Source organism: Rattus norvegicus, chromosome 19 (assembly GCF_036323735.1).
Source record: "Rattus norvegicus strain BN/NHsdMcwi chromosome 19, GRCr8, whole genome shotgun sequence".
Classification (NCBI taxonomy): domain Eukaryota; kingdom Metazoa; phylum Chordata; class Mammalia; order Rodentia; family Muridae; genus Rattus; species Rattus norvegicus.
In genome coordinates, this window is record NC_086037.1 from 9778246 (window position 1) to 9802500 (window position 24255).

At 49.3% G+C, this 24255-nt stretch overlaps 1 protein-coding gene and 1 pseudogene across 2 annotated transcripts in view; one reads left to right on the top strand and one right to left on the bottom strand.

Annotated features, from left to right (window-relative positions):
* Positions 1-20619, top strand: part of Cngb1 (cyclic nucleotide gated channel subunit beta 1) — a 66219-nt gene extending 45600 nt beyond the window's left edge. Inside the window, exons 22-33 of one of the 2 annotated variants that reach the window (NM_031809.2) lie at positions 791-841; positions 1256-1342; positions 2228-2292; positions 3109-3231; positions 6706-6847; positions 7502-7661; positions 8505-8602; positions 8690-8773; positions 11261-11379; positions 11883-12029; positions 17655-17874; positions 18491-18916. In NM_031809.2, the coding sequence (NP_113997.2) occupies positions 791-841; positions 1256-1342; positions 2228-2292; positions 3109-3231; positions 6706-6847; positions 7502-7661; positions 8505-8602; positions 8690-8773; positions 11261-11379; positions 11883-12029; positions 17655-17874; positions 18491-18760 (1566 nt within the window). In that variant the 3' untranslated portion in view covers positions 18761-18916. Of the gene's footprint in view, positions 1-790; positions 842-1255; positions 1343-2227; positions 2293-3108; positions 3232-6705; positions 6848-7501; positions 7662-8504; positions 8603-8689; positions 8774-11260; positions 11380-11882; positions 12030-17654; positions 17875-18490 lie in introns of both variants that reach the window. The other variant, XM_063278317.1, reaches the window with a different exon arrangement.
* Positions 19763-19902, bottom strand: LOC120098731 (U2 spliceosomal RNA; annotated as a pseudogene).
* Positions 20620-24255: the final 3636 nt, after the last annotated feature.

Sequence of the window (24255 nt, forward strand, 5' to 3'; positions counted from 1 at the left end):
CTGGAGAGATGGTTCAGCAGTTAGGAACACTCCCTGCTCTAGAGGACTCAAGTTCAGTTCCCAGCAGCCACATCCGGTAGCTAAGGGGATCCAATACCGTCTCTGGCTTCTCTGGGCACCTGGGACACATAGGCATAGGAGAAATAAATCTCTTAGTAAAAAGAATCAATCAGTAAAGAGAAAATAAACTGATTATTAAGCTGTGTGAAGCAGAGTAGTACCACGGTGGAGATTTTCCAAGGCCATGTAAAGAGCACTAGGTATGCAGCTGGTGAAATATTACAGAAGTTAAAAGTTTGCACATTGTATCATGTGTGTTGCCGCCATAGCAATTAATGCTATGCCAACAGCTGCTTCACCAGCTGCAAATGTTATTGTAACAACAGGTACCGTGGATGAAAGTGACTCCTACCTCAGACAACCTCAGACAGCATATGCCAGAAGTAGAAGCGGTGACACCAAATGAGGAGTCTTTAGCCTCCCACCCCCACCCCCCACCGCCCCATCAGAGTAGTTGCCAGCTCCTCACAAATAAAGTGGCTAGCAGTCCTGGGAGGAGCTGGGCACTGACAGAACAGGCTCCTAGCTCCTATGTTCCTCCATCCAGAAGATCAGAGTTTGTTTGTCTGGTGACTCCAGCAAGGCAATATTCTCATGGCTAGTCACCCCCACCTCCACTCCACCCGAAACCGCCAAGTTCTTCCCTGCAGGGCAACTGCATGTGCCTGTGAGGTCGCCCTGCCTCTTTGGTCAGAGCTCGATCTAACATCTTTGTGCTTCCTTCTTTCAGACAGATAAGAAGGAGATGCGTAATAATTACCTGAAGTCTCAACGATTTAAGGTGTGTGCCGGGGCGTGGGAGGGGGCATGAGTGGTTTGCCACTAGGTACTTGTGTTATGTAGTTCCTGTCATATAAAGGGAGGCTGGTCCTATCTCCCGTGGGAGTGCCCCACTAGGCCACAAGTCTTCTGAGACAGCCCAGACTGGGTGGCTCTCACAGAACACCTTTCCATGTCTGTGCCTTTAATTAGGCAGCACAGAGTCCCTTATGTTGGTTGGGAACAGCTTCGCTGAAGGTGGCCCTTGGGGACTATGAATCCACACAGAGCGGGTTGGTGGGACACTGGTGTCCTCTCTTCTGACACTGCCCTGGATATTGTGACCGATCTCTCTGGCAAAGAGAGACATGCCCCCTTAGTCCTTCTACCCCTGGGGTTCTGTGTCTTATCCCCTGTGATGCCATTGGGATTTTAGATGGACTTGCTCTGCCTTTTGCCTTTGGATTTTCTCTACTTGAAACTTGGCGTGAACCCCCTTCTTCGCCTGCCCCGCTGCCTGAAGGTAAGGTTGGCAGATCCCCAAGGACTTTGGTTCCTCCATGCTTGACCTGAACACTGCCATCTAGGGAAGGGATGGTGTCCCCAAGAGGAGACCCTAGGGAGGTGTGTGTCCTCTGAGCATGTCTTAGTAAGAAATTTGTTATAATTGCTAGTAATTTGGGGACATTTCTCATTAGTCTCTGATCCAGAGATTTTACTGCTGTTAGTTCTTCGACTCCCTGAGTGCTGTTCCCACCAACTTAAAAATGAGGAAGAGGCACAGAGAGGCTAAGGAACTTGCCCAGTGTCACACAGCTAGGCAGGAGTGGAATCTGGATTTGAAAGTAGGCAATCTATGTCTAACTCTGTCCCTTCAGCGCTTCTCAGGGAAGGGGCTTCTGCTTTATGACAGACTCCACTCAAAACATGGGGAAGTTGGTCCTGGGAATGGCTGGGTGACTCCCCCATGGTAACAGGAGTAAGGTTGTGCTGAGGTCAGATTGGTGCCTGACACCCATTTTATCAGTGTTTCCAGTTGTTTGTTTTCTGCCACTCACTGGCTGGACTCAGGGTCCTAGGAGGATCTGCTTGATTCAGAGCAGAGATCCTCCAAGTGCCCTTGAAAGTGATCAGAGTAGATGACCACTCAGAACATTCCGGATCTCCTAAACAGACGTCTAGCCAACCAATTAAACTTCCCATTCCCCTTACACAATATTGGTGCTCCTTTCCAACGGGGAAAATTACCAACAGGGATAACCATGATCACACCGGTTGCCAGGAGAAAGTGGGCAAAGAAGACTGGTAATCATCAGGTAGGGTAGAGGACAAGGGCTGTGCGGTCATGTCCCCACTAGGCACAGAGCTGGCCTACAGGGCTGTCCTAACGTCTTCTTCTCCCTCCTAGTACATGGCCTTCTTTGAGTTTAATAACCGTCTGGAAGCCATCCTCAGCAAAGCCTACGTTTACAGGTGAGCGTTCCCCATGCACCTGTGTGCACATAGGCACATCAATGCACACACACACACACACACACACACACACACACACACACACACACCATATGCCCTAGACTCTTCAGCTACTCTCCTCCTCCCGCAGGCCTCATGGCTTTCAAAAACCAAGCCACTTCCTGGCCCAGCTTCTTTGAAAGGATATTTAGTTAGTTGGTTGGTTTTATACAGAACCAGGAATGTCTTATTTACACCCTCCCCCATTGTGACAAGGACTCTGACAAGCCAGCATTTCCATGTCAGCACAGGGAATCGAAGCCCCTACCCTAGCTCTAACAGAAGGGACCATTTGTAAGAACACATTGGTCCAAAACAGATGGCGTCCAGGACTAACTGGGCTATACTTGGGGAGCAAGGCTCCTTGTTCCTGAAGGAGCACACGGCTCATTGTCATTTCCCCACATACACCAAGATCCTCCTGCTCCTCCCTCCGGCCATGGTTCTCCTTTGGACCCTCATCTGTACAAATTTCTCTGACACAGATGGGATGATCCCGACCCTGCATTTTGACAAGGCTTTAATCCAGTGCCCTGGGTTCAACTCCAAACACCCCCTCCCACCCCACTGATTGGGTGGCTGGGATTGGATATCCACTGGTTGAGTGGCTGGGATTGGATATCCACTGGTTGGGTGATTGGGCAGGGTTATATGGCTCCAACAGAGGGGAGCCTATGAGGTAGGCTTTGGGGGAGCTAAGACCTAGTTCATTCCCAGAGTCCTGCCCTCTGGGGCAAGGTGTCACCTCCATGGCTGTGACACTCTCTCCCTCTGCAGGGTTATCAGGACCACCGCCTACCTGCTGTATAGCTTGCATCTCAACTCCTGTCTTTACTACTGGGCGTCGGCCTTCCAGGGCATCGGTTCCACTCACTGGGTTTATGACGGCGTGGGGAACAGGTGAGCCAGGTTTCCCCCAGGGCATCACATGGGCGGGATTTTTGTCCTTTACAGTTAAAACCGAAAGGCTCCTAGAAAGTTGTTCTATGGCTATTGTGTTGCCAAGACTACCTTCCTCCTGAGGAGTCATTCATGGCCAAAATTCTAAAGCCAAATTCTCCTTCTTCGTCCTCTTCCTAAGCTAAGGTCTCCTGGGATTCGCTAGTGTCGGGAGAGGGTCCAGGCATGAGACCTGTTAGAACAGTGAGTGATTCTCAACCTTCCTAATGCTGCCACCCTTTAACACAGTGACCCTCTACCATAAGATTACTTTGCTGTTACTTTATAACTGTAATTTTGCTACCATTATGAATCATAATGTAAATATCTGATGTGCAGAATCTCTGATATGTGACCCCCCCCCACCAAAGTTGAAAACTGCTGTGCTAGAAAGATCTTTCCCACATACCCAAGTCCAGTAGGGATGGCAAATACACCACACAGTCTTTAGTGTGAGGAAACACTCAGGGCAGGGGACAAGGACTTGTGGATAAAGATGTTCCCCCATAATGTCATTTGTCATATAGAAAAAAAATGGAAATGCTTCACAGAACCAACGAGAGAAGTTGCTGGTGGGAGTGGCATAATTTTAGAGCATCTGTGAGATACTGTGGTTCTCTTACCTCCCGTGGGCAGCCTACTTTTTCAGATTTCAGCATTTCTAAATTTGAGGTATACGGCTATGAGGTATATGAGGTATGTTTAAGATGATACTTATTTTTGTACAAAAAGCCGAATTCGTGTTGAGGATACAGGTCAGTGGGAGGAGAGCTCTTGCTCAGCGTGTGCGTGGATGGCCCTGGGCACAGCCTTCAACACATGGATGTGCAAGCACACAGAAGCTGAATTGACTCACTGGTGTGCTATGTGGTCACTGCACCTTAGGACTGATGGAATGTAACAGGAGAGCAAAGAATTGCATGTGATATATCTATCTGTCTATATCTATATATCTATATCTATATCTATTCTATATCTATATCTATATCTATATCTACATCTATCTATCTATCTATCTATCTATCTATCTATCTATCTATCTATCCATCCCCAACATAACGGACAGCAATCAGAAAGCCCTAGCTAGCTGGGTCCCCACTGGCTAAATCAAGGCTATGCAATTGCAATATGACGTTATTCCTACATGCAACCTGAAATGCTTTAATAGCCATATTATAGACACAAAAGGTGAAAATAATTTTAGTAATTAATTTAGTATATTTGGTTATATACCAGCGACAAAGTTATCACTTCTATGTGTAATTGCTGTGTTAAGCATGAGTTGACCAGACAGTGGCGAACTTCCTCTTACGCCTTTCAAATCTTGTGTGTATCACACACACACACACACACACACACACACACACACACACACACAGAACACATCATTACACATGAATCTCAGGCCTCTGGCTTCTCTGCTTCTTTATGACCTATACATATTTTAAGTTCTGGGGACAAAAACCTAGGGCCTTCTGTGTGGTTAACGTGTTTTTAAGACAGTCTCTCTAAGTTGCCCAGGCTAGCCCTGAACTCACTCTGTAGCTCATGTTGCCTTTGAGCTTTCTATCCTGACTAGCCTCCTGAGTGCTAGGAAGCTACTAAAGGATTCTTGTGAAGAAGAACAGTAACGAGCTGTGAGGGTCTGACTGATGTGCAGGCCTGGCTGTGCTGTGAAAGCCGGCACGCCAGGAACAAGTTCAGAACCTGGCCTCTGGAAACACTAACGGCCCAGCCTAGAAATAAAAGCTAAAATCTGAGAATACGTCAGCGGCTCTAGATTATTTTCTGGCTTTCCTTGAAGTCTCAGAGGAGTCTATGCCCGTAATCTAAGAACCCCCTTCTCAGTGGCAGGTCAAGCTGACAGAGCTGAAAGGAGAGGTCGGCAGCGCTCTGGAACCTTCTTCCAAGGACCCAGGGGTCTAGGTGTCCTTACTGACACACTTTCTTTACCAGGGGACTTTTGTAAGCACCCAGGATATGAACAATGTACAGTGACAGAAAATTCTTCAAAAAGTTCAATAGTACAATAACCATAAATTATTATAACCATAAAATAGTATAACTACATAAAATATATAAAAGTGTAACTATAAAATATTTTAATGTTTATAGTTCATAAATTAATTATGCAAATTAATTAATAATAACCACAAACTGCAAGTAACTAAATAAACTAAGAATTTGCCACCGTCCTCTGGGGAGGATCTGCTGTGTGCTGGAGCGAGGAGCCTTGGAAAACCAGCTCCTGCCTCTGGCAGGCTACTGTGTTCTGTCCCAGCCTGCAGCACTGAGAGGGGTGGCGGCGGCACCCACTCCAGGGGGTCCCAATATGTGCCAAGTTAGGGGAAGTTTACTCCAGCTAGGAACATTTATGGGAAAGCCAGGTTCGGTGTGGTTCACCGCCCAGCTGCTTGAACGCTCAGCTCCCTCCGCAGTTTGATTGGCTAGACGGCTGAAAGGGAGGAGGGGCTGCTTAGTTCTACCTAAGTTGATCCATGCGCCCCCTGGTGACCAGTATTTGTACAGTAGGAAGTGTCAGGGCAGACTGGTTCTGTTATCCTTGGATGTCCAGGCAACTGGTGACAAGAAGCCTTTTCTAAGATATCCCAGCTTGTCTGAGGCCTGCACGTATGTGCGTGCGCGCACACACGCACCACCACCATCACCACCACTGCCGCCGCCGCCGCCGCCGCTACCACTACCACCACTACTCCAGCAGTTTCTGCTCTCTCTCAGCATGAATGCACTTTGGATGCTTGTCCCACTACCTAGGAAGCATCTGGAAGACATGGGACAGTCAGTTCTGTTCCCTGCACCAACTGTTGACATGTGCGGTCCCTGTGTGGGTCTTGATGGCTCAGGATCTGGTCGTTCTTCCAGCTCACCTCATCCTCACAGTTGCCTGGGAAGAATGTTCCCCTGCTGTACCCATTTCATGGAGGAGGAGGGGAGGGGAAGGAGGAAGAGGAAGAGGAGGAGGGGGATGGGGGGGAGGGGGAGGAAGAGGGGGAGGAGGAAGAGGAGGAGGAGGCTGACAGGAGAAAGTAAAAATTGGTTCATGATAGAAAGTGGCTCTAGGGCCTGTGTTTTGCTGGTGCCCTGCATAGGTGGGAAGGCCCAGGGATGTCAGTCTGGTTGCTTGGCCCTGCTGGCCTCTTTGCTGATGTCCAGAGGGACTCAGCCTGGAACGGTGGCCAAGTGTCTCCTGTGACCTCACCTCCATATCTATGTCCCAGGATGACATGTTCTCACAGGGCTGGGACAGACCCTCAGCCATGCCAGGTAACACTTGAGAGTGCTGTGCTGCTGGAGGAGGCGGCATTTTCTTGCATCTGTGGCTGTGTGGGATCCCACGGGTGTCCCGACTAGGATCGCAGGGTCAGCTGGGCAGTTCCCGTAATGACCAGGGTCACCCTTTCCGCCTCTTACTAGCTACATTCGATGCTACTACTGGGCTGTGAAAACTCTCATCACCATCGGAGGACTGCCCGACCCCCAGACGCTCTTTGAGATCGTCTTCCAGCTGCTGAATTATTTTACAGGTGTCTTCGCTTTCTCTGTGATGATTGGACAGGTAGGCAACCGCCGGCCACATCACACATCCTGTAGTTCCCCCACCCCCAGCTGGAAACTTCTCTGTGTGTTGTGGCTTTGGGGACTGAGCTCAGGGAAGACTCTGGCTGACTTGGGACCAGAGGATGTCTGTGTCCCAGGACTACCTAAGGCCTTTCTGATTGAACGTTAGTCCCTTTGGGGAGCACAGGAAGCCAGGTGGCTGCATGGTATTTTCAAAGGCTGCGAACCTGGGCCGTTCCCTGTAAGAAAACCCTCTGGAGTCTCTGATGTGATGTGTGACTTGTGTTCTAGTCAGGGCATGAGGCAATAGACAAGGTTCTCAAAGCAAACTTGGAAGGGTTCCATTCTGAGAAACAATATCCAGGGGCCCAGAGTTCCACCCGGGGAAGAGTGGCTATACACAAGAATCAGCTTACCCCAGTGAGGCATCCTACTCCAACATTGTGCCGGGAACCCGAGATGGCCAGAGAGGTCTGCTGCCTTGCACCCTGCTTCTAATGTCCTTGCTTTATGAATGGCCGTCTGTCTCACTCTCTCTGGCTTACCCACAAGCATAGGTCCCTGACTGTGTACTGCTACATATCTAACCTGTGTCCTGGCCAGCTTGGACCTACCACTTCTCTGACCTCTTCTCACTGCTGTCGTACTCCAGATGAGAGATGTGGTGGGGGCCGCCACGGCAGGGCAGACGTACTACCGCAGCTGCATGGACAGCACGGTGAAGTACATGAACTTCTACAAGATCCCCAGGTCTGTGCAGAACCGCGTCAAGACCTGGTATGAGTACACCTGGCATTCACAAGGCATGCTGGGTAAGAATGGTCAAACCCCTAACCCCCCACATCCCCCAGCCAACCTTCCCTTGGTTCCCAGTTGACCAGCTCTTGTCCTCTGTGTCCTGGGGGTTCTCTGGTAGTTGCACCCCCAGCCATTGATATTAGAGAAATCTCTCAAGGACTGTGAGGATTCTGGAAAACCTAAGGGGCTTGTCCTCCAGACAGCCACTCTCTGGCTTCACCTACCTTGAGAATGCAGCTCAACTCAGGGTGGAAGCATTTCCAACCAAGTAAACAGCCAGGCATGGCGGCTCAAGCCTAGGATCCCAGCACCTAGGAGGGCTGCTTTAAGTTTGAGCCAAGGTTGGACTACATAGCTAGACCATGCCTCCAAACCACTAAAGTGGTGTGTGGGCCAGTGAGATGGCCCAGCCAGTGGAGGGGCTTGCTGCCAAGCCTGATGACTCAAGCTTACCCTAAGATCTAAATGGTAGGAGAGAACTGACCTCCACAAGCTGTCCTCTGACCTCTGCATGTATACCGCGGTGCAGTGTGCGTGCGCGCACTATTAAAAAAAAAATAGAAGTAGCGGGTCACCGTGCCACGAGTAGAGATTATTGATACGAAAGTTGGGTAGGGACATCAGGTCAGGCTTCCTGGAGGAAGCGGCTTTGGTCCTTAGTTTTGAAGGTTGAGTAGGAGTTTGAAAAGGGAGGGGATGGTGTCCCTGACAAGGGAACTCTCAGATTCTGGAGTAGCTCCCTATGGCAGAGGAAACTGAGCTGGCTGAGCCAGTGCAGGGCCTCACATGGTTGTGTGTGGGCGTGTGAGGGGCAGACCAAGTCTGAACTCTGACTCCCTGCTTGGTCTCCTTCCCAGATGAGTCAGAGCTGATGGTTCAGCTTCCGGACAAGATGCGTCTGGACCTGGCCATTGACGTAAACTACAACATTGTCAGCAAAGTGGCGCTCTTCCAGGTACTCCCACAGCTGCCCTCCCATTGGGGGATCTGGGACAAAGGCCCCGCCTTCCTCTGACAGACTCCTCCCTCTCCACCTGGGCAGGGCTGCGACCGGCAGATGATCTTCGACATGCTCAAGCGACTTCGCTCAGTCGTCTACCTACCCAATGACTATGTGTGCAAGAAGGTGAGCTGTGTGGGCAGTGTGCCCGCAGGACCCGGGACGGTGTCTGCTCACCCAGCAAGGCAGCCATGCTGCACAGGGGTCCTCGGCACTGACAAGTGTTTCCAAAGCTCCCTTCACACAGAGGAGCCCGCCTTGTAGAAGAGGGGTGGTGGGGCCCTAAGCTGCTTCTAGGGTCTCAGTCTTGCCATCAGGAAGAGTGGGTGAAGGGACAGGCCAGGTCAACAGCTGCAAGTGGGGAGCCATGGTTCGTTTACAGCCCTGAGGTGTTTTGTGAATTTCTTTAAGTGGAATTAATCCCTAATGTTTAAAGGTTGGAAGATTTCACATCAAAATCCAAACGTCTGGATAAAACAGAACATCGGCTAGCTCGGGGCCCCACTTTCTCCAATAACGAGAGTCAGCACGAGAGGATTAGGGTTGCCCTTAAAGGGACAGGTGATGCCCTCTCTGCCGGATACCACACGTCCTACCTCTCCGTAACACCCCACACCAGGTTCCCTTCGTTGCTTCGAGCCACACAGAAAACATAGATGTTAGAATCTGACTTCTGACAGTGTCAAAGCCCCTTGTGCTCCTTGTTAAGGGGTCTAAGGTGATGGCAAGGTCACCAGGGGCAGGGGGTAGGAAGAGCATTAAGTGCTCTTAACCACTGTGGTTTCTCTTCAACCCCTCATTTGTTTGTTTGTTTGTTTAACAAACAATTGTTATTGTTTAGTTATTTGTCTTATGTGAGTACACTGTAGCTGTCCTCAGACACACCAGAAGAGGGCATCAGATCCCATGACAGATGGTTGTGAGCCACCATGTGGTTGCTGGGATTTGAACTCGGGACCTCTGGAAGAGCAGTCAGTGCTCCTAACCACTGAGCCATCTCTCCAGCCTCCATCCAGCCCCCTAATTTTTAAATTATTTATTTGCTATGGGGAGTTGGGGGATGCTATGCGGTCATAAACATGTCAAAGTCAGAGGACAACCTGAGGGGTTTGGTTTTCTCCCACCACCCTGTGGGTTCTGGGAACCAAACCCTGACTTGTGAAGATGGCTAGCAAATGCCTTTACCTGCTAAGACATCCCTTGAGTTCAGTTTACAGGTAGCTCGGAGAGCTGCGGGTTGGGTATGCTGTGTAGCAGTGAAGTTTCTGGGGGCGAATTGCTGATCCAAGGGAGGAGAGTGGAATTCAGAAAGCTGAGCTTGAATGCTGCCTTAGGGGCTGGGAGAAGTTTGGGAGCAACAGAACACTTCCTACACTGTTAGAGTCACTTCCTAGCGGTGTAGCGTTGGGTAGATGGCTTGTCCTCTCTGAGACCTGCTCTTCTTGTGGATGAAGTGGAGGTACAGTTCCTCCCTTACAGGGTGACACAATTGCTGTTCTCCACGTGAGGGCGTGGAGTTTGCATCAGGTGACTCAGGTGTTGGCAAGAGTGTGCGAGCAGCGCCCTCTGCTGTTGATCCCTCCATGACTGTAGAGGGACTGGGACTTTGGCCCCCCCACACACACTTTGATCCCAGATGTCAGACAGAAGAGAGAAGGGAACACCAGATCACGCACGTGTGTGACGTGCTGGGACGTTGTGGAGTAAGTCAAGGTGTCGCTGGGTCCTGTCACCCCGTTTCAGTCATGACAGAGGTGACTGACAGGTGGCCACCAGGGCAGGGTGAGGATCGGGGAGGTGTACGGCAGGTTCCCGTTCCTGAGGGAATCCAGATTGAGCCGCCCATTCATGCATTCCCACAGTCACTCGTTCATTTGCCCCTCGTTCGTTCATTCATTCCTTTGTTCCTTTGGTCTTCGTTTGGGATTGGAGCCGCTGTGTGTTAGGGCTGGCAGGCCAACTGAATGGCCCCTTTCCTCAGGTAGCAAGATGAGCATCTTCTCTTTGGCTCTCTTCCCCCTATGACTGTTTTATGTAGGAAGGCAAATTGGATAGGATTAGGGTCAATCTACTCTAGCAGGTCATCTTAATCGAATTACATCTGCAACAACCTTATTACCAAATAAGGGCATATTGGGAGGTCCTGGGGATTAGGGTTTCACCAGACAGAGCCTAGGTTTGGGGGACAGAGGTTAACCACGGCAACCATGCACCCTGAAGTCAGGCTGTCTGGACTCAAATCCCAGTTCTGGTTGAACTTTGCATCATGGTCTTGGTAGAACATAATCTTACCGTAGCAGGTTCACTTGTATGAAGCGTCCCCCCTGGCATCAGCCTAGAAAGTGCCTTGGAGCCTGTAGGCCTCCTGACTGTTACCATTCCCATCTCACCAACCCTAGTCAATCTCCTGAGGCATGGGCATAGATTCTCACTTGGGTGTGGACCATGGGGTAGTTCAAATGAGAACTATAGAATAGCATCGTACCCAGCACTCAGAAGAGAAGGTGGAGGCCAAGAGGAAAGCGACCCAACGACACCACATGATTTGGTGGTGCAGGGCTGGGGCAGCCTCAGTGGTCATGGGGTGTGGGACTTAGCCCTCTTCTGTTCCAGGGGGAGATTGGCCGAGAGATGTATATTATCCAGGCGGGGCAGGTGCAGGTGCTGGGCGGCCCAGATGGAAAGGCTGTACTGGTGACACTCAAAGCCGGATCGGTGTTTGGAGAGATAAGGTCAGTGGTGGTGGGGGTGGGGAAGTGAAATGCACCCTGGGCAATGGCTGGGGCTGGGCTCATGGGAGACTACAGCGAGTAAAGCTCTGGCTCCTGCCAGCATGTGTGGGATCGGTGCCACCATGGTGCACGGAGAAGGTGGTGGGGAATGCGGAGTTGAATGAACGTGAACAAAAGCCAAGCCACCGCGTGGCACACACCGGTAGTTCTAGTTACTAGGGAGGCTCATAGGAATCAGCCTGGAAGAAACAGTAATGTTCTATTGCAAAACGCAAACAACCCCAGGCGTGATGGTGCACACCTTTAATCCCAGCGCCGAGGAGGCAGAGGCAGGCAGATCTCTGAGAGTTCAAGGCCAGCTTGGTCTACATAGTGAATTCCAGGACAGCTACAGCTAATTATCGAGATCGTGGCTCCAAGCAAAACAATAGCAGAACCCGAAAACAATTTCTCTAAAACCACAGCCTCCAAAGGGCCTCATTTCCCTACCTTTTCTACTCCAGCTTGCTGGCTGTCGGGGGCGGTAACAGGCGCACGGCCAATGTGGTGGCCCACGGCTTCACCAATCTCTTCATTCTGGATAAGAAGGACTTGAATGAGATTTTGGTGCATTACCCTGAATCTCAGAAGCTGCTCCGGAAGAAGGCCAGGTATGGAATCCCTTCGGTTTCCTTTTCAGATTTTGAGCAGTGGCTGGGAGAAGGGTCTCTCCTCTCGCTGTAATACCATTGTGAACATCAGGGCGTTTGCTACGGAAACCGCACTGTTCTCCCATCTCTAACCCGTGTTCAGATTGTGAGGAGTGTCTGGTAGCTTTCTTTTCCTTCCTGGATCAAGTCAAAGGCCCTGTCCTATAATAATGTGCCCAGTGTCCCGGCTCCCCTGACCTGGGACAGTTCCTTACTCAGGTGGTTATCTCTAATGGCTTTTTGATCTCTTTGCAGCCAACAGGCCAGCTCAATTTTAGAATACTCTTTGGATGAGGTGTGTCTGGTGTTTTCTGGCGATGGCTTTTTGCCTCAGTGCAGAAGTGACCTGGGAGGAACGTGTCCCTAAAAGCAGCATGTGACACAGTGTCTGGGTTCTTCACAGGTAGTGAGTTCCCCTCAATCACAGGGTCAGGAGTTCTCTGCTTCGAAGTTACTGTTTCCTTGTAATTAGTAGGGACTCTCTCTCTTTAAAAAAAAAAAAATCTTATTTATTTATTTTGTGTGAGTACACTGTCCCCTCCCTGTCTTCAGACACACTAGAAGAGGGCATCGGATTCCATTATGGATGATGGTGAGCCACCATGTGGTTGCTGGGATTTGAACTCAAGGACCTCTGGAAGAGGAGTCAGTGCTCTTTTTTTTTTTTTTTAAAGGTTTATTTATTGTATGTATGTGAGGACACTGTAGCTGTCTTCAGACACACCAGAAGAGGGCATCAGATCCCAGATGGTTGTGAGCCACCATGTGGTTGCTGGGAATTGAACTCCGGACCTCTGGAAGAGCAGTTAGTGCTCTTAACCACTGAGCCATCTCTCCAGCCCGAGTCAGTGCTCTTAACCACTGAGCCATCTCCCCAGCCCTAGTGGGGACTCTCTTCAGAGCCACATTGATGTCCCTGTTCCTAACTTGTACCTGCCCTTTGGTGGACGGACACTAATCTGCCCCGAGACACCTTGCTCCTCAGTGGTCTCTCTGAGCCATCTCTGTCTAACCTCCTCTAGCCTCCCACTCCTATGGCTCCCACTCTGCTATAGGGAAGCCTGCCCCATCTCCCAGGTGTGTTATCCCATGAGCAGGCGTCACTTTGTTTAACGCCTGTTACCGTTTACATCATCTGTTACAGTTATTCCGAGGCTCCAGTTGCCCTAGTTTGGCCAGTGGGACCTCTTCAGGCTGACTTTTGTTAGCCTTTGATGTCCTGTTACAAGTCAACATTTCCTGTGTCTGCAGGGAAGAAACAGGCGCACTAAGACAGCCTGGCTAATCTTGGGCTCCCCCACCTCCCACACCACTGCCCTCCTGGGAAGGGCAGGGAAATGTCTGGAGGGGTTTTGTGGGAGACGGGTTGGGGATGGAGCCCAGGGCTTTACCCAAGCTAGCTCCAGCTCACCAGTAGTTTTTAGAAACCAAGGCCTGGTGTGGTGTCTCATACCTATAATCGCAGAGGCAGAGGCAGGAGGATTGCTGCAAATTCAAGACCAGTCATGGCTGTGCTGCAAGTTCCATGCCAGCCAGGGCTATGTTTCTTAAAATAATGAGGTAAAAATAAAACGGAAAGGAGTTCTGAGCCCAAGGACTACTTATTGCTACTAGGTTCCTCGTGAATGGAATTAAGGGTACATCAATATATACATGTGAATACACTGTACCTCAACATGAATAGTTCACATATGTAAGCACATACATTGATGTTTCTGTAGAAAGTGATGAACTGGTAACTCTATAAGACAATTTCAGAGCAACCCTGGAGTTCCTTCTAGTCATCTCGCTTTCTACACCTCTAAACCCCTTTTGTGACACTGAGACACTTGGCTGACTTTTGTATCACGTATTCATTTGTTCGGTCCTATGTTACAGTGTTTCAGAATGTTTAAGTCCTCCACCGTGAGAAGACAAGCCTTCCAAGTAGAGTAGACAAAGTTACTTTTGCCTTTGGCTCAAATATCTGTGATAAAATCTTGTTTGAAGTTACGTGGGTCAAGGGCTGGAGAATGGCTCAGCAACAAAGACTTGCTTCGTAGTGTGCCTGGGACTGTGGATTTGATGGGATCCATAGATGTGTAGGCACAGTGTTATTGTACCCTGCGTCCCCTCTCTCCCTCCCCCCTGCCTGGCTGGAAGTAAGCCCAGCTTTAGTCTCTCCCCTGCTCAATCATTGGCTGGTCAGTTCTATATTGACCAATCGGGGAAAATTGGGGATTCAAGCAGGAGAAAAGGGTCCAGAAGACATCATAAGAAAACATAGATGTGGGGTTGGGGATTTAGCTCAGTGGTAGAGTGCTTGCCTAGCAAGCGCAAGGCCCTGGGTTCGGTCCCCAGCTCTGAAAAATAGAAAAAGAAAAAAGAAAAAAAAAAAGAAAGAAAGAAAACATAGATGTTTGACTAGCTCTCATGCAGTGGACTAGGTTTATTTGCTGGGCTTGCCTTCTGTATTAAGACTCCATTCATCTGACTGTAGTCAACGTCGATGTTTTTGTGACAGAGTTTCACTTGTGTAGCCCTACCGGTCTGGAACTCAGCTTCACCTGCCTCAGGAGTGTGCTGCTCTGACTGGCAGGATTGGGGTTTTGTTTTTTGTTTGTTTGTTTTTTGTTTTTTGTTGTTTTTTTTTTTTGTTGTGGTTTTTTTTAGAATATAAAATGTCAACAGTACCCTGAACCACAAAACTCTATGCTCAGGAAAGTGTCACAAGTCCGCCTGATACCTGCCCCATAATGGGGCATCGTGTCTGTTTCGGGACTATTTTTGTTTTTTGACTTTAGTACCCAGGGCTTTGCACGCACTAGGTGGATGCGCTACCAGAGCCTAGCCTCCAGCCTTTAGCTTTGTTATATTTGATTTGTATTGGGGGGCAGGATCCTGCTCCGTTGGCCAGGCTGTCACTCCTGTTGTTTGGTAGTCCGGGTGAGCACCCCATCTCCATCTGCCCACCTCAGCCGACCTCCTAACCTGGTCTGGCTAACCTCCTTGACTCCCACGTTTTCCATCTTATGTTTGCCTTTTTTCAAAAACAGGCAGGCCGGTGGCTGTTTTCTTACTTCCTGTTTTGTGAATGGGAGTTAATGGTGGAGGGAGTCAGCTGCAGCCGCTGAATGCCTCCCCTCCCCCAGAGCACTTGGCACAGCACCAACGCTTTGCAACTATGAACAGCAATGCAGGTGTGTTTGTGTTTTGTATTGGGCGATAGGTTAATTTATTTTTAGAAGCGCCAATTTCTGCCTTCTAGCCCTTCAGTGAGATTTCAAACTGAGCGGCACCCTGTGGTATAGAAACCCACAGAAGGTGTGAGTGGCTGGCGATGCCCAAATCCCTTCCTTGTGAGGTACTGGCTGGGTGGATTTGTAAAACTTACTTAACTTTTCTAGGGTAAGATTCTGCATCTATAAAATGCAAGTAACCATCTCCTACTTTGTCTGTTGGGAAGATTAAGTAAGGTAGTCTGAACTGGGCACATGCCCTTTAATCTTAGCACTGGGGACGTGGAAGTGTATCTTTGTGAGTTCAAGGCTACCCTGAACTATACGGTGAGGTTCAGGACAGCTACACAGTGAAACCCTGTCTCGAAACTAAAACAACACAAAAACAAAACATAGTAAGACAAAGCCGGTGTGGCTAAGCTGGGTCAGCCCAGTCACATTAAAAACATAATAGTCTATGGTCCTCTGTGTGTGTGTGTGTGTGTGTGAGAGAGAGAGAGAGAGAGAGACAGAGAGACAGAGAGAGACAGAGAGAGACAGAGAGACAGAGAGAGACACAGAGAGAGAGAGAGAGAGAGAGAGAGAGAGAGAGAGAGATCTCATAGCCCAGGCTATCTTCTAATTTATTCCCTATATAGCAGAGCCCCACCTTGAAGACCTGCGTGTCTCCTGAGCACAGAGACCACCTCCTACCTCACCCTGCCTAGGCTCTGGATTTACAGGTTTTCTCTTCCTAATACTTTGAGATCAATGCTCCAGCCTGGAACCACTGAGGCAGATTATCCTTTCAAGTAAGATTTATTAGAAGACTTATTAACACTGTGGACAGACAGACAGTGTCGAACAAGGCAACACCCTGTCCCTGAGAAGATCATTGCAAAAGGAAGGAAAGTTTGTTTTGGCCCTTGGTTTCAAAGGTCTCATTCCATGGTGTCCTGACCTGCCTGGCTGCTTTGGATCTGTGGTGAGGGGGACCTTGTGATGGGGACATGTGGTCAAATATATATGTATGGTATACTATGTGTTTGTGTGTATATATATATATATGCATACATACATATGCATATACAAATGTACAAATATATTGAGGCAGAGAGAGAGAGAGAGAGAGAGAGAGAGAGAGAGAGAGAGAAAGAAAGAGGCAGTCAGACAGATTGAAATCCCAGATCCTCTTCAAAGTAACACACCCAATGATGCCTCCTTGTGAATGGGTTTCTTTCCTAGAGGCCTGGATCATGGAGAACTCCATTCATTCGTACAGGTCTGCCTGCAATGACTCAAAGCCAGCAGCCAGCAGCCAGCAGCCAGCAGCTGTCCCCTCCATTGCTCTTTGTCACTTCAGCACCATGCTGAGCCTTCCTGCTGCCTGTCATGCATGAATTATGGACTCACATGACATAGGCTTGGGCTTGGGTTGCCAGTGAGTCGGCTTCCAAACCTTCTGATGGATGATCACGCTTGTGTCTCCTGGGGAAAGCCGGAGAGAAATGCAAATCTCAGGCGATTAATATCGCCGCATACAATTTAAGCCCATTGGCCCTGATTAGATAAGCAGCCTGCAGCAGCCTCATTTAAGAAAAAAAAGAAAGAAAAAACAACCAAACACGTTGAGCTGGCACCTGATGAATGAATTTGCCAATTAGCAGTCTCACCCACTAGACTGCAGGCAAAATTCAATTGTTCTTGAGCCAAGCTGTTCCTCACACGTTGATAGCATGAAAAATGCCTAGTAAAGGGCTCAGGCTCTTTTAATGGAAAATTCTATCCTTATTCAAAGAAACAGGGCGCTGGGTCACACCTGATCCCCCTTCTGCTTCTGCCTCCGCCACTTCCAGGCCACCTGGAGCGTGTCTCTCCCTGCCCCTGCTCTGAGCCTCAGTTTCCCCCATTTTCAGGGGGCACAATAACCCCAGCCTTTTTTCAGATAAAGCGGAGAGGGAGCCAGGATGACTTTTATAACAACCCCTTTTGTGAGAACTAGAGCATTCCTTCACGACCTAAAAGACTTCCCAACAGGCCCTGCTTCTAGAAGGTTCCATGCTACCTCCTCCCAGTTTCACCATGAGCCTATGAACATACCCTCCAACCACATCCAAACTATAGCTGTGTCCTTCAGTCTGACCAGTGTGACCTCAGGCAAGTTAATCAATCTCTCCTAGCCTCAGGGTTCTTAGGCCTACAGCACAGTCAGTCAGTTCCACCTCATTGTGGCAGTTCTAAGCATCCATCACCCTGAAATCACCAACCAAAGACAGCACCAATACCACCAACCACCCACGGAGGGTTCTACCCAGCCGGCACAGATCGGGCTTCCTTCTTACTGCGCATGCGCGCACGTGGAATTGATGTGGGTGTGGCTCTCTTTCAGGCGCATGCTCAGAAACAACAACAAACCCAAGGAGGAGAAGAGTGTGCTCATCCTGCCCCCACGTGCGGGCACCCCGAAGCTCTTCAATGCTGCCCTGGCTGCAGCAGGAAAGATGGGCCCCAGGGGAGCCAAGGGCGGCAAGCTCGCCCACCTGAGAGCCAGGCTCAAAGAACTGGCTGCACTGGAGGCAGCCGCACGACAGCAGCAGCTGCTGGAACAGGTAACGTGGCTAGGACTTGGCGTTTGCCCCTTAGCAGGTTTGTTTCAAGGAGAAGGCCTGAGACCTCCAAGAGCGGCCACACATTCAGTATTGGGACTTTCTGTCTCCTTTAGAGCAGCAGGCCTCGTTTGGTTGGAACCGACAGAGACAGGTTCAAACCAGGTTCAAACCATCAGGAGGCCCTTTCTCAAACAACTCCTAAATAAATTGTGCTGGGAGAATAGGAAGATGATCCCTAATACTATGATCCCTAAGCTATCTCTAATAGCTGGTCATCGTAGCCCATACCTGCCATCTCAGTATAGTAGAGTCTGAGGCAGGAGGATGCTGAGTTTGAGACCAACTTGTGCCTTCCACACCAAATTTAGGGTCAGCTTGACCTACCTATGGAGACATCCCCAACACCATTCCCCTCTTATCTTCAAACTCCAACTTGCTGATACTGCATTGTTTGCCCTACACAACCACGATGTTGCTCTCCCAGGCCACTTGCTTTCTCCTTCTGTGCACCGCTGTCCCCTGGAAGCCCCAGAAAGTGAGGGCAAGTTGGCTTGCAAGATCTTCCTATGTCCTCTTAGAGGATCATGCCTCAAGTGCCATGCTCTCTGGGTTTCAGGCCAAGAGCTCGCAAGAAGCCGGGGGAGAGGAGGGCTCTGGAGCCACAGACCAACCTGCACCCCAGGAGCCGTCAGAGCCCAAGGAGCCCCCGGAGCCCCCAGCCCCGAGTTCTCCACCGCCAGCCTCAGCAAAGCCCGAGGGAAGCACGGAGGAGGCCGCAGGGCCGCCGGAGCCTTCAGTGAGGATCCGTGTGAGTCCAGGCCCTGATCCCGGGGAACAGACACTATCGGTGGAGATGCTGGAAGAGAAGAAGGAGGAGGTGGAGTGAGGTGCATTCAGCACCCTGATCCCATCCCTAGGTGCGGACCAGACCTTTGAACCACCTGCCTCACCAAGCATCTTAGCCTAAAGGCGCCTTCTCACCGGCTTATAGAAACTCTCAAATTTCATCAAGTAGTGGTGGTGACCTCGAGCTCCTAACATTCCCGGAGCACCCTGCTCCCCTCTCACAGTTGCTATTTTCTAGAAGAAAACCGCCTTGCACTTTAAAAAAAAAAAAATTTGAGGAGAGAATAGAAGAGAACTCCAACATCGAGGAGAATTCTACTAGAAAAATGAAGTGTTGATGATAGGGCAGGGTCGCCACCAGAACTGGAGTCCCACTGAGCTCCTGTAAACCCAGAACCCGAAGCGGTCCCGGGGTTCAAGGTCAACCAGGGATACAAACAAACCAATAGCAAAGCGGCTTGGGACTTCCCAAGCATCTCTAAGCCAGTGGGTTGTGACCCCAAAGACCTTTCCACGGGGGTCGCCTAAGACCATTGGAAACATCAGATATTTACATTATGATTCATAATAGTAGCAAAATGACAATAATAAAGTAGCAATGAAAACAATGGTGGGGGGTGGCCACAACAGGAGGAACTGTGTTAAAGGGTCACAACATTAGGAAGTTTAAGAACCACTGCTCTAAGCTGGTCCAGATCCTAGCAGTAAACGCAGTACGTTTACTGCAGGGGATCCCGGTTAATGCTTGCTACAGGTAGTGAAGGCCGCATTATCGTCTTACCCCTTTAAAGTGTTGCTTATCTTAGTAGGTAATGATACAAAAGCTCTCCGTGCTACTCTGGTAAGCACTCCTAGCATTTAGAGAGTATGCCTGTAGCTGGGCCTCATGGAGGCTAGACGATCACAAGTTCGAAGTCAGCCTGGGTTAGGTAGCAATATCCTATCTCAAAAGGGGAAATGTAATGGTTCACTGGTGATGACAGCACAGTCCCTTATCCAAACGCATGGTGACATCTCAGCCGCTGCTCATCAGTGAGCATTTAGATTAATCGCACACCGTCAAGAATAGCATCACAGGGTTGCTGAGAGAGCTCAGGGGGCAAAAGCCCTTGTCACCCCACCAAGCAAACCTGATGACCTGAGTTACTACACTTGATCTTAGCCAAAAGGCCGAGAAGCGATCTGATGACCTGAGTTAAATCTCTGAAATCCACTTGAAGCTGCAAAGAATCAGCCGCAGAAAGTCGTCTCAGCAAATGCACGCGTGCGTGCGAGAGCTCACGCAGCTTGTTTCCCCGGTGCCTCCACGTGAGCGCCTGCTTCGTGTGGGCTCTGTTTTCTGTGAATGGGCCTGCCCTTTTAGATGCTTGTCCTTGGGGATGTCTTGCTTATTATATGAAGCAAGAGGTTCCTGCAGTTCCTGGAAAGAACATTAATTTTGAAATGGGATCGGCAGGGTCTTAATTTCGCTGAGCTGTCTCATTTAAGGTGAGACTCACGGAAACAAGATATTGGGTAAACTGAGTCGGAGACCGGCGCTAATCTCCAGTCTGAATTGGACCGGCTGGCCGCTGGGGCATGAATGACGTAGTTCAGAGATTGCTGTAATCCTGGAGTCTGAACAGAACATGGATGTGTGACAGTTGATTCTTTGAATCTCCTCAGCGTGTCTTGCGTTGATAATTTGATTGATAAAGAACAGCATACCACCTTTTTTTTTTAAAAAAAGAAACCACACAAATATTTTAAATAGAACTGAAACCAAGAAGCTACTTAAAACTTCATTATCAAAATATGCGCAGCCATCAGAACTAGTCTAAGCTGTTTTCTCAGCTAACACAAATACTTTCTGTACACACCGGCTTTCACAGCAAATTTTAATTAAAGAGTTTAGACAAATGTTCCTGGGTTGTGGATTTATTTTGAAGCTAGAAGCTGGGGCCAGTTGTGACGATGCACACCTGTAATACCAACATTTAGAAGGTGGCAGAGGGCCAGGAGTTCAAAGCTAGCCTCAGTTACGATTGAGGCCAGCTGGGTATATGAGACCTTGTCTCAGACAAACAAGCGAACAACAAAACCAAACAAATGGAAAATTACAGGCCTGGCTCGGTGGCATATACCTGTACACCTAGTCCTGGGTGGATGAGACAGGAGGATTGAGAGTTCAAGGTCAGTCTGGTACATAAGGAGACCCTGTCAAAAGACAAATCAACCAAAAGGCTCCCGTGAGAAGGAGGAGCAAGAAGGGGAAAGTGAAGCAGAAGTCTAATCCTAAAGGTAAGCTGGATGGCCGTGGTTAAAGGCAACTGGCAGACCTGTCTACAGGACAAGCTCGGGGTCCTTGAAAGCTTCAAATACCAGCAGGGTGTTCTGGTGGCATACTACCTCCTCCTCCTCCTTCTCCTCTTCCTCTTCCTCCTGCTCCTCCTCTTCTTCCTCCTCTTCCCCCTCCTCCTCCTGAGGAAGAGATCAGCTGTGAATAGCACATCCATTTTACTATTCTCCAAGGAGGGTTGTGGCTGGCCCTTGTTTTGAGAGAAAACCTATTGCTTAAGACTGAACTCCCAAGCCAGGCAGTGGTGGTGCACACCTTTGATCCCAGCCCTTGGGAGGCAGAGAAAGGCAGATCTCTGAGTTCCAGGGCAGCCTAGTCTACAGAGTGAGTTCCAGGGCAATCAGAACTATGCAGAGAAACACTGTCTTAAAAAAAACAAAAAGAGACTGAACTTCCATCCAGGCCTGATAATAAGAAACAAGTTAGGAAGTTTATGATCACCCACCCCCTTACTCCAGCCGCAAGGGGCTGTCACAGAGAAGGGGGAGGCCATTCATTGGCAGGCTGGAAAATTCAGGTGACAGGAGGTTTGACTTTGTGGAGGATACGTGAACACACACTCAAGTGGGTGACAGCTGAGTTATCTCCTGTCTGCAAGCATAACAGCATATCACTAATAGTGTCAGGGATTGGTGCTTTCCCATGGGATGGGTCTTGGTTGGCCGTGCCCTCAGTCCCTGCTCTGTCCCCCATGCCTGGATTCCTTGTAGACAGAATAAATTTTGGGTTGAAGTTTTATGGGTGGGTTGATGTTTCTGTAGCTCCACTGTGGTTCCTGCCTGGCTACAGGAGGTGGCCTCTTCAGGTTCCGTATCCCCAATGCTATGAGTCACAGCTAAGGTCACCCCTATTGACTTTTGGGTGCCTTCCTTATCCCAGGTCTCTGTCTCATCCTAGAGATGCCCCCACACCTCACCCCTATCAGTTGCAGATTTCCATTCATTCTCATGGCTCTTTGGCCATCTCTCCTGTCCCTCCCCACCCCTGATCCTTAGCCTCACCCCCATTTCCCTCCTCATCCCCTTTCTCTCCCAGGTCTCTCCCTCCATCTGCCTTCTCTGTGAGATTCAAGTGTCCTCTCTTGTGCCTTCTTCCTGGTTTAGCTTTTTTTGGGTCTGTGGATCGTTGTGTGATTATCCTGTACTTTATGGCTAATATCCACTTATAAGTGAGTACATACCATGCATGTCCTTTTGGGTCTGGGTTACCTCACTCAGGATGATATTCTCAAGTTCCATTCATTTGCCTGCAAAATTCATGATATCTTTGTTTTTAATAGCTGAATAGTATTCCACTGTGTAGATGTACCACATTCTCTTTATCCATTCGTCTGAGAGGCTCCACCAAGCAGCTGACTCAGACAGATACAGACACCCACGGTCAAACAGTGGATGGAGCTTGGGGACTCTTATGGAGAAATAGGAAGAAGGATTTCGGGCCCCCAAAGGGATAGGAACTCCACAGGAAGACCAACAAAGTCAACTAACCTGGACCGTTGTTACTGAGACTGAACCCCCAACCAGAGAACAAACGCAGGCTGGGTCTAGACACATATATGGCAGGTGTGCAGCTTTGTCTTCATGTGGGTCCCAAACGACTGGAGCAGGGCTGTCCCAAAAGCTGTTTCCTGTTCGTGGAATATGTTCTTCTAGCTGAGCTGCCTTGTCTGGCCTCAGTGGGAGAGGATGTGCCTAGCTTTGCAGAGACTTGAAGTGCCAGGGTGGGGGAATACCCCAGGGGGCCCCACTAGTCCAAAGAAGAAGAGGAGGGGGATGAGGGAAGGATTGTAGGAGGGGATGATGAGGAAGGGGGCAGTGAACAGGATGTAAAGTGAATAAGTGGAAAAAAACTGAGGTATCTGGAAGTGAGTGTGGTAATTTGAATGAAAATGGCCCTCATAGGCTCACATACTTGCTTGCTTAATCCCCAGTTGGTGAACTGTTCCAGAAGGATTAGAAGGATTGGGAGGTATGGCCTTGCTGGAGGGGGTGTGGCCTTGGAGGAGGCGTGGCCTTGTTGGAGGGGTGTGGCCTTGTTGGAGGAGGTGTGGTCTGTTTGTGACTGACAGATCAGGGTGTGGCTCTCAGCTATTGCTCCAGCACCATGCCTGTTTGCTTCCCACCATAATGACCATGGATTAACTATAAAACTGTAAGCAAGCCCCCAATTAAATGCTCTGTTTTGTAAGAGTTGCCTTGGTCCTGGTGTCTCTTCACAGCAGTAGAACAGTGACTAAGACAGTGACCAAGCCTGAGGTCTGGGGTGGATCAGCCTCTAGAGCCAGTCCTACCCTGAGGTGCAATGCTAGGGGGCGAGCACTCTGAAGCTCCAGCAGGTGACTGTGTGATCTCATCCAGCACAGGTTTTAAGATTTATTTATTTATTTTGTATATGAGTACACTGTAGCTGTCTTCAGACACACCAGAAGAGGGCATCAGATCCCATTACAGATGGTTGTGAGCCACCATGTGGTTGCCGGGATTTGAACTCAGGACCTCTGGAAGAGCAGTCAGTGCTCTAACCACTGAGCCATCTCTCCAGCCCATCCATCCAGATTTAATGCTTGCTGAGTGGGTCGTGAAGGCATAGAGAATGGTTCTCCCACACCGATCTCAGCTGCGTTTGCTTTCCCCCAAATACCAGAGCACTCCACTCGGGAGATGTCCCCTGTTCAATACCTTAGCAACGCTAGAGTTAGTTTTCCCTCCAGGGAGACGGGGAACCTCCAGAGGGTGAGAGAACCTGCCCAGAACATAGACTGCAAAACTAAGTGTGGCCAGCAGAGGGCGATAATCCAAGAAGAAGGGAAACTACTAAGGCGATAGCTGTCACCTTTCCACACAGCCTCTCTCCATCCCTCCACCCGCAGCTCTAGGGGACAAGATTCCACTTTTAGAGGACCCAGAGGGAAAGTGCTCTATTCTGTCTCTTTCTTGTTAAAAAAAAAAATGCTTTGTTAGTAAAGAGATTTCGTACACACTCGGCCTTTCACATTACAGGGCAATTTTTCTTTTCTTTTCATGGTAATAACCTTTCTGCTATAACTTCTAATTTATTTTACTTTAATTAAAAAAAATATTTCCCAAGAAGTGCATGCTGACAGGAGCCTGATAGAGCTGTCTCCTGAGGGGCTCTGCCAGAACCTGACAAATATAGAGGCAGATGCTCACAGCCAACCATTGAACTGAGAACAGGGT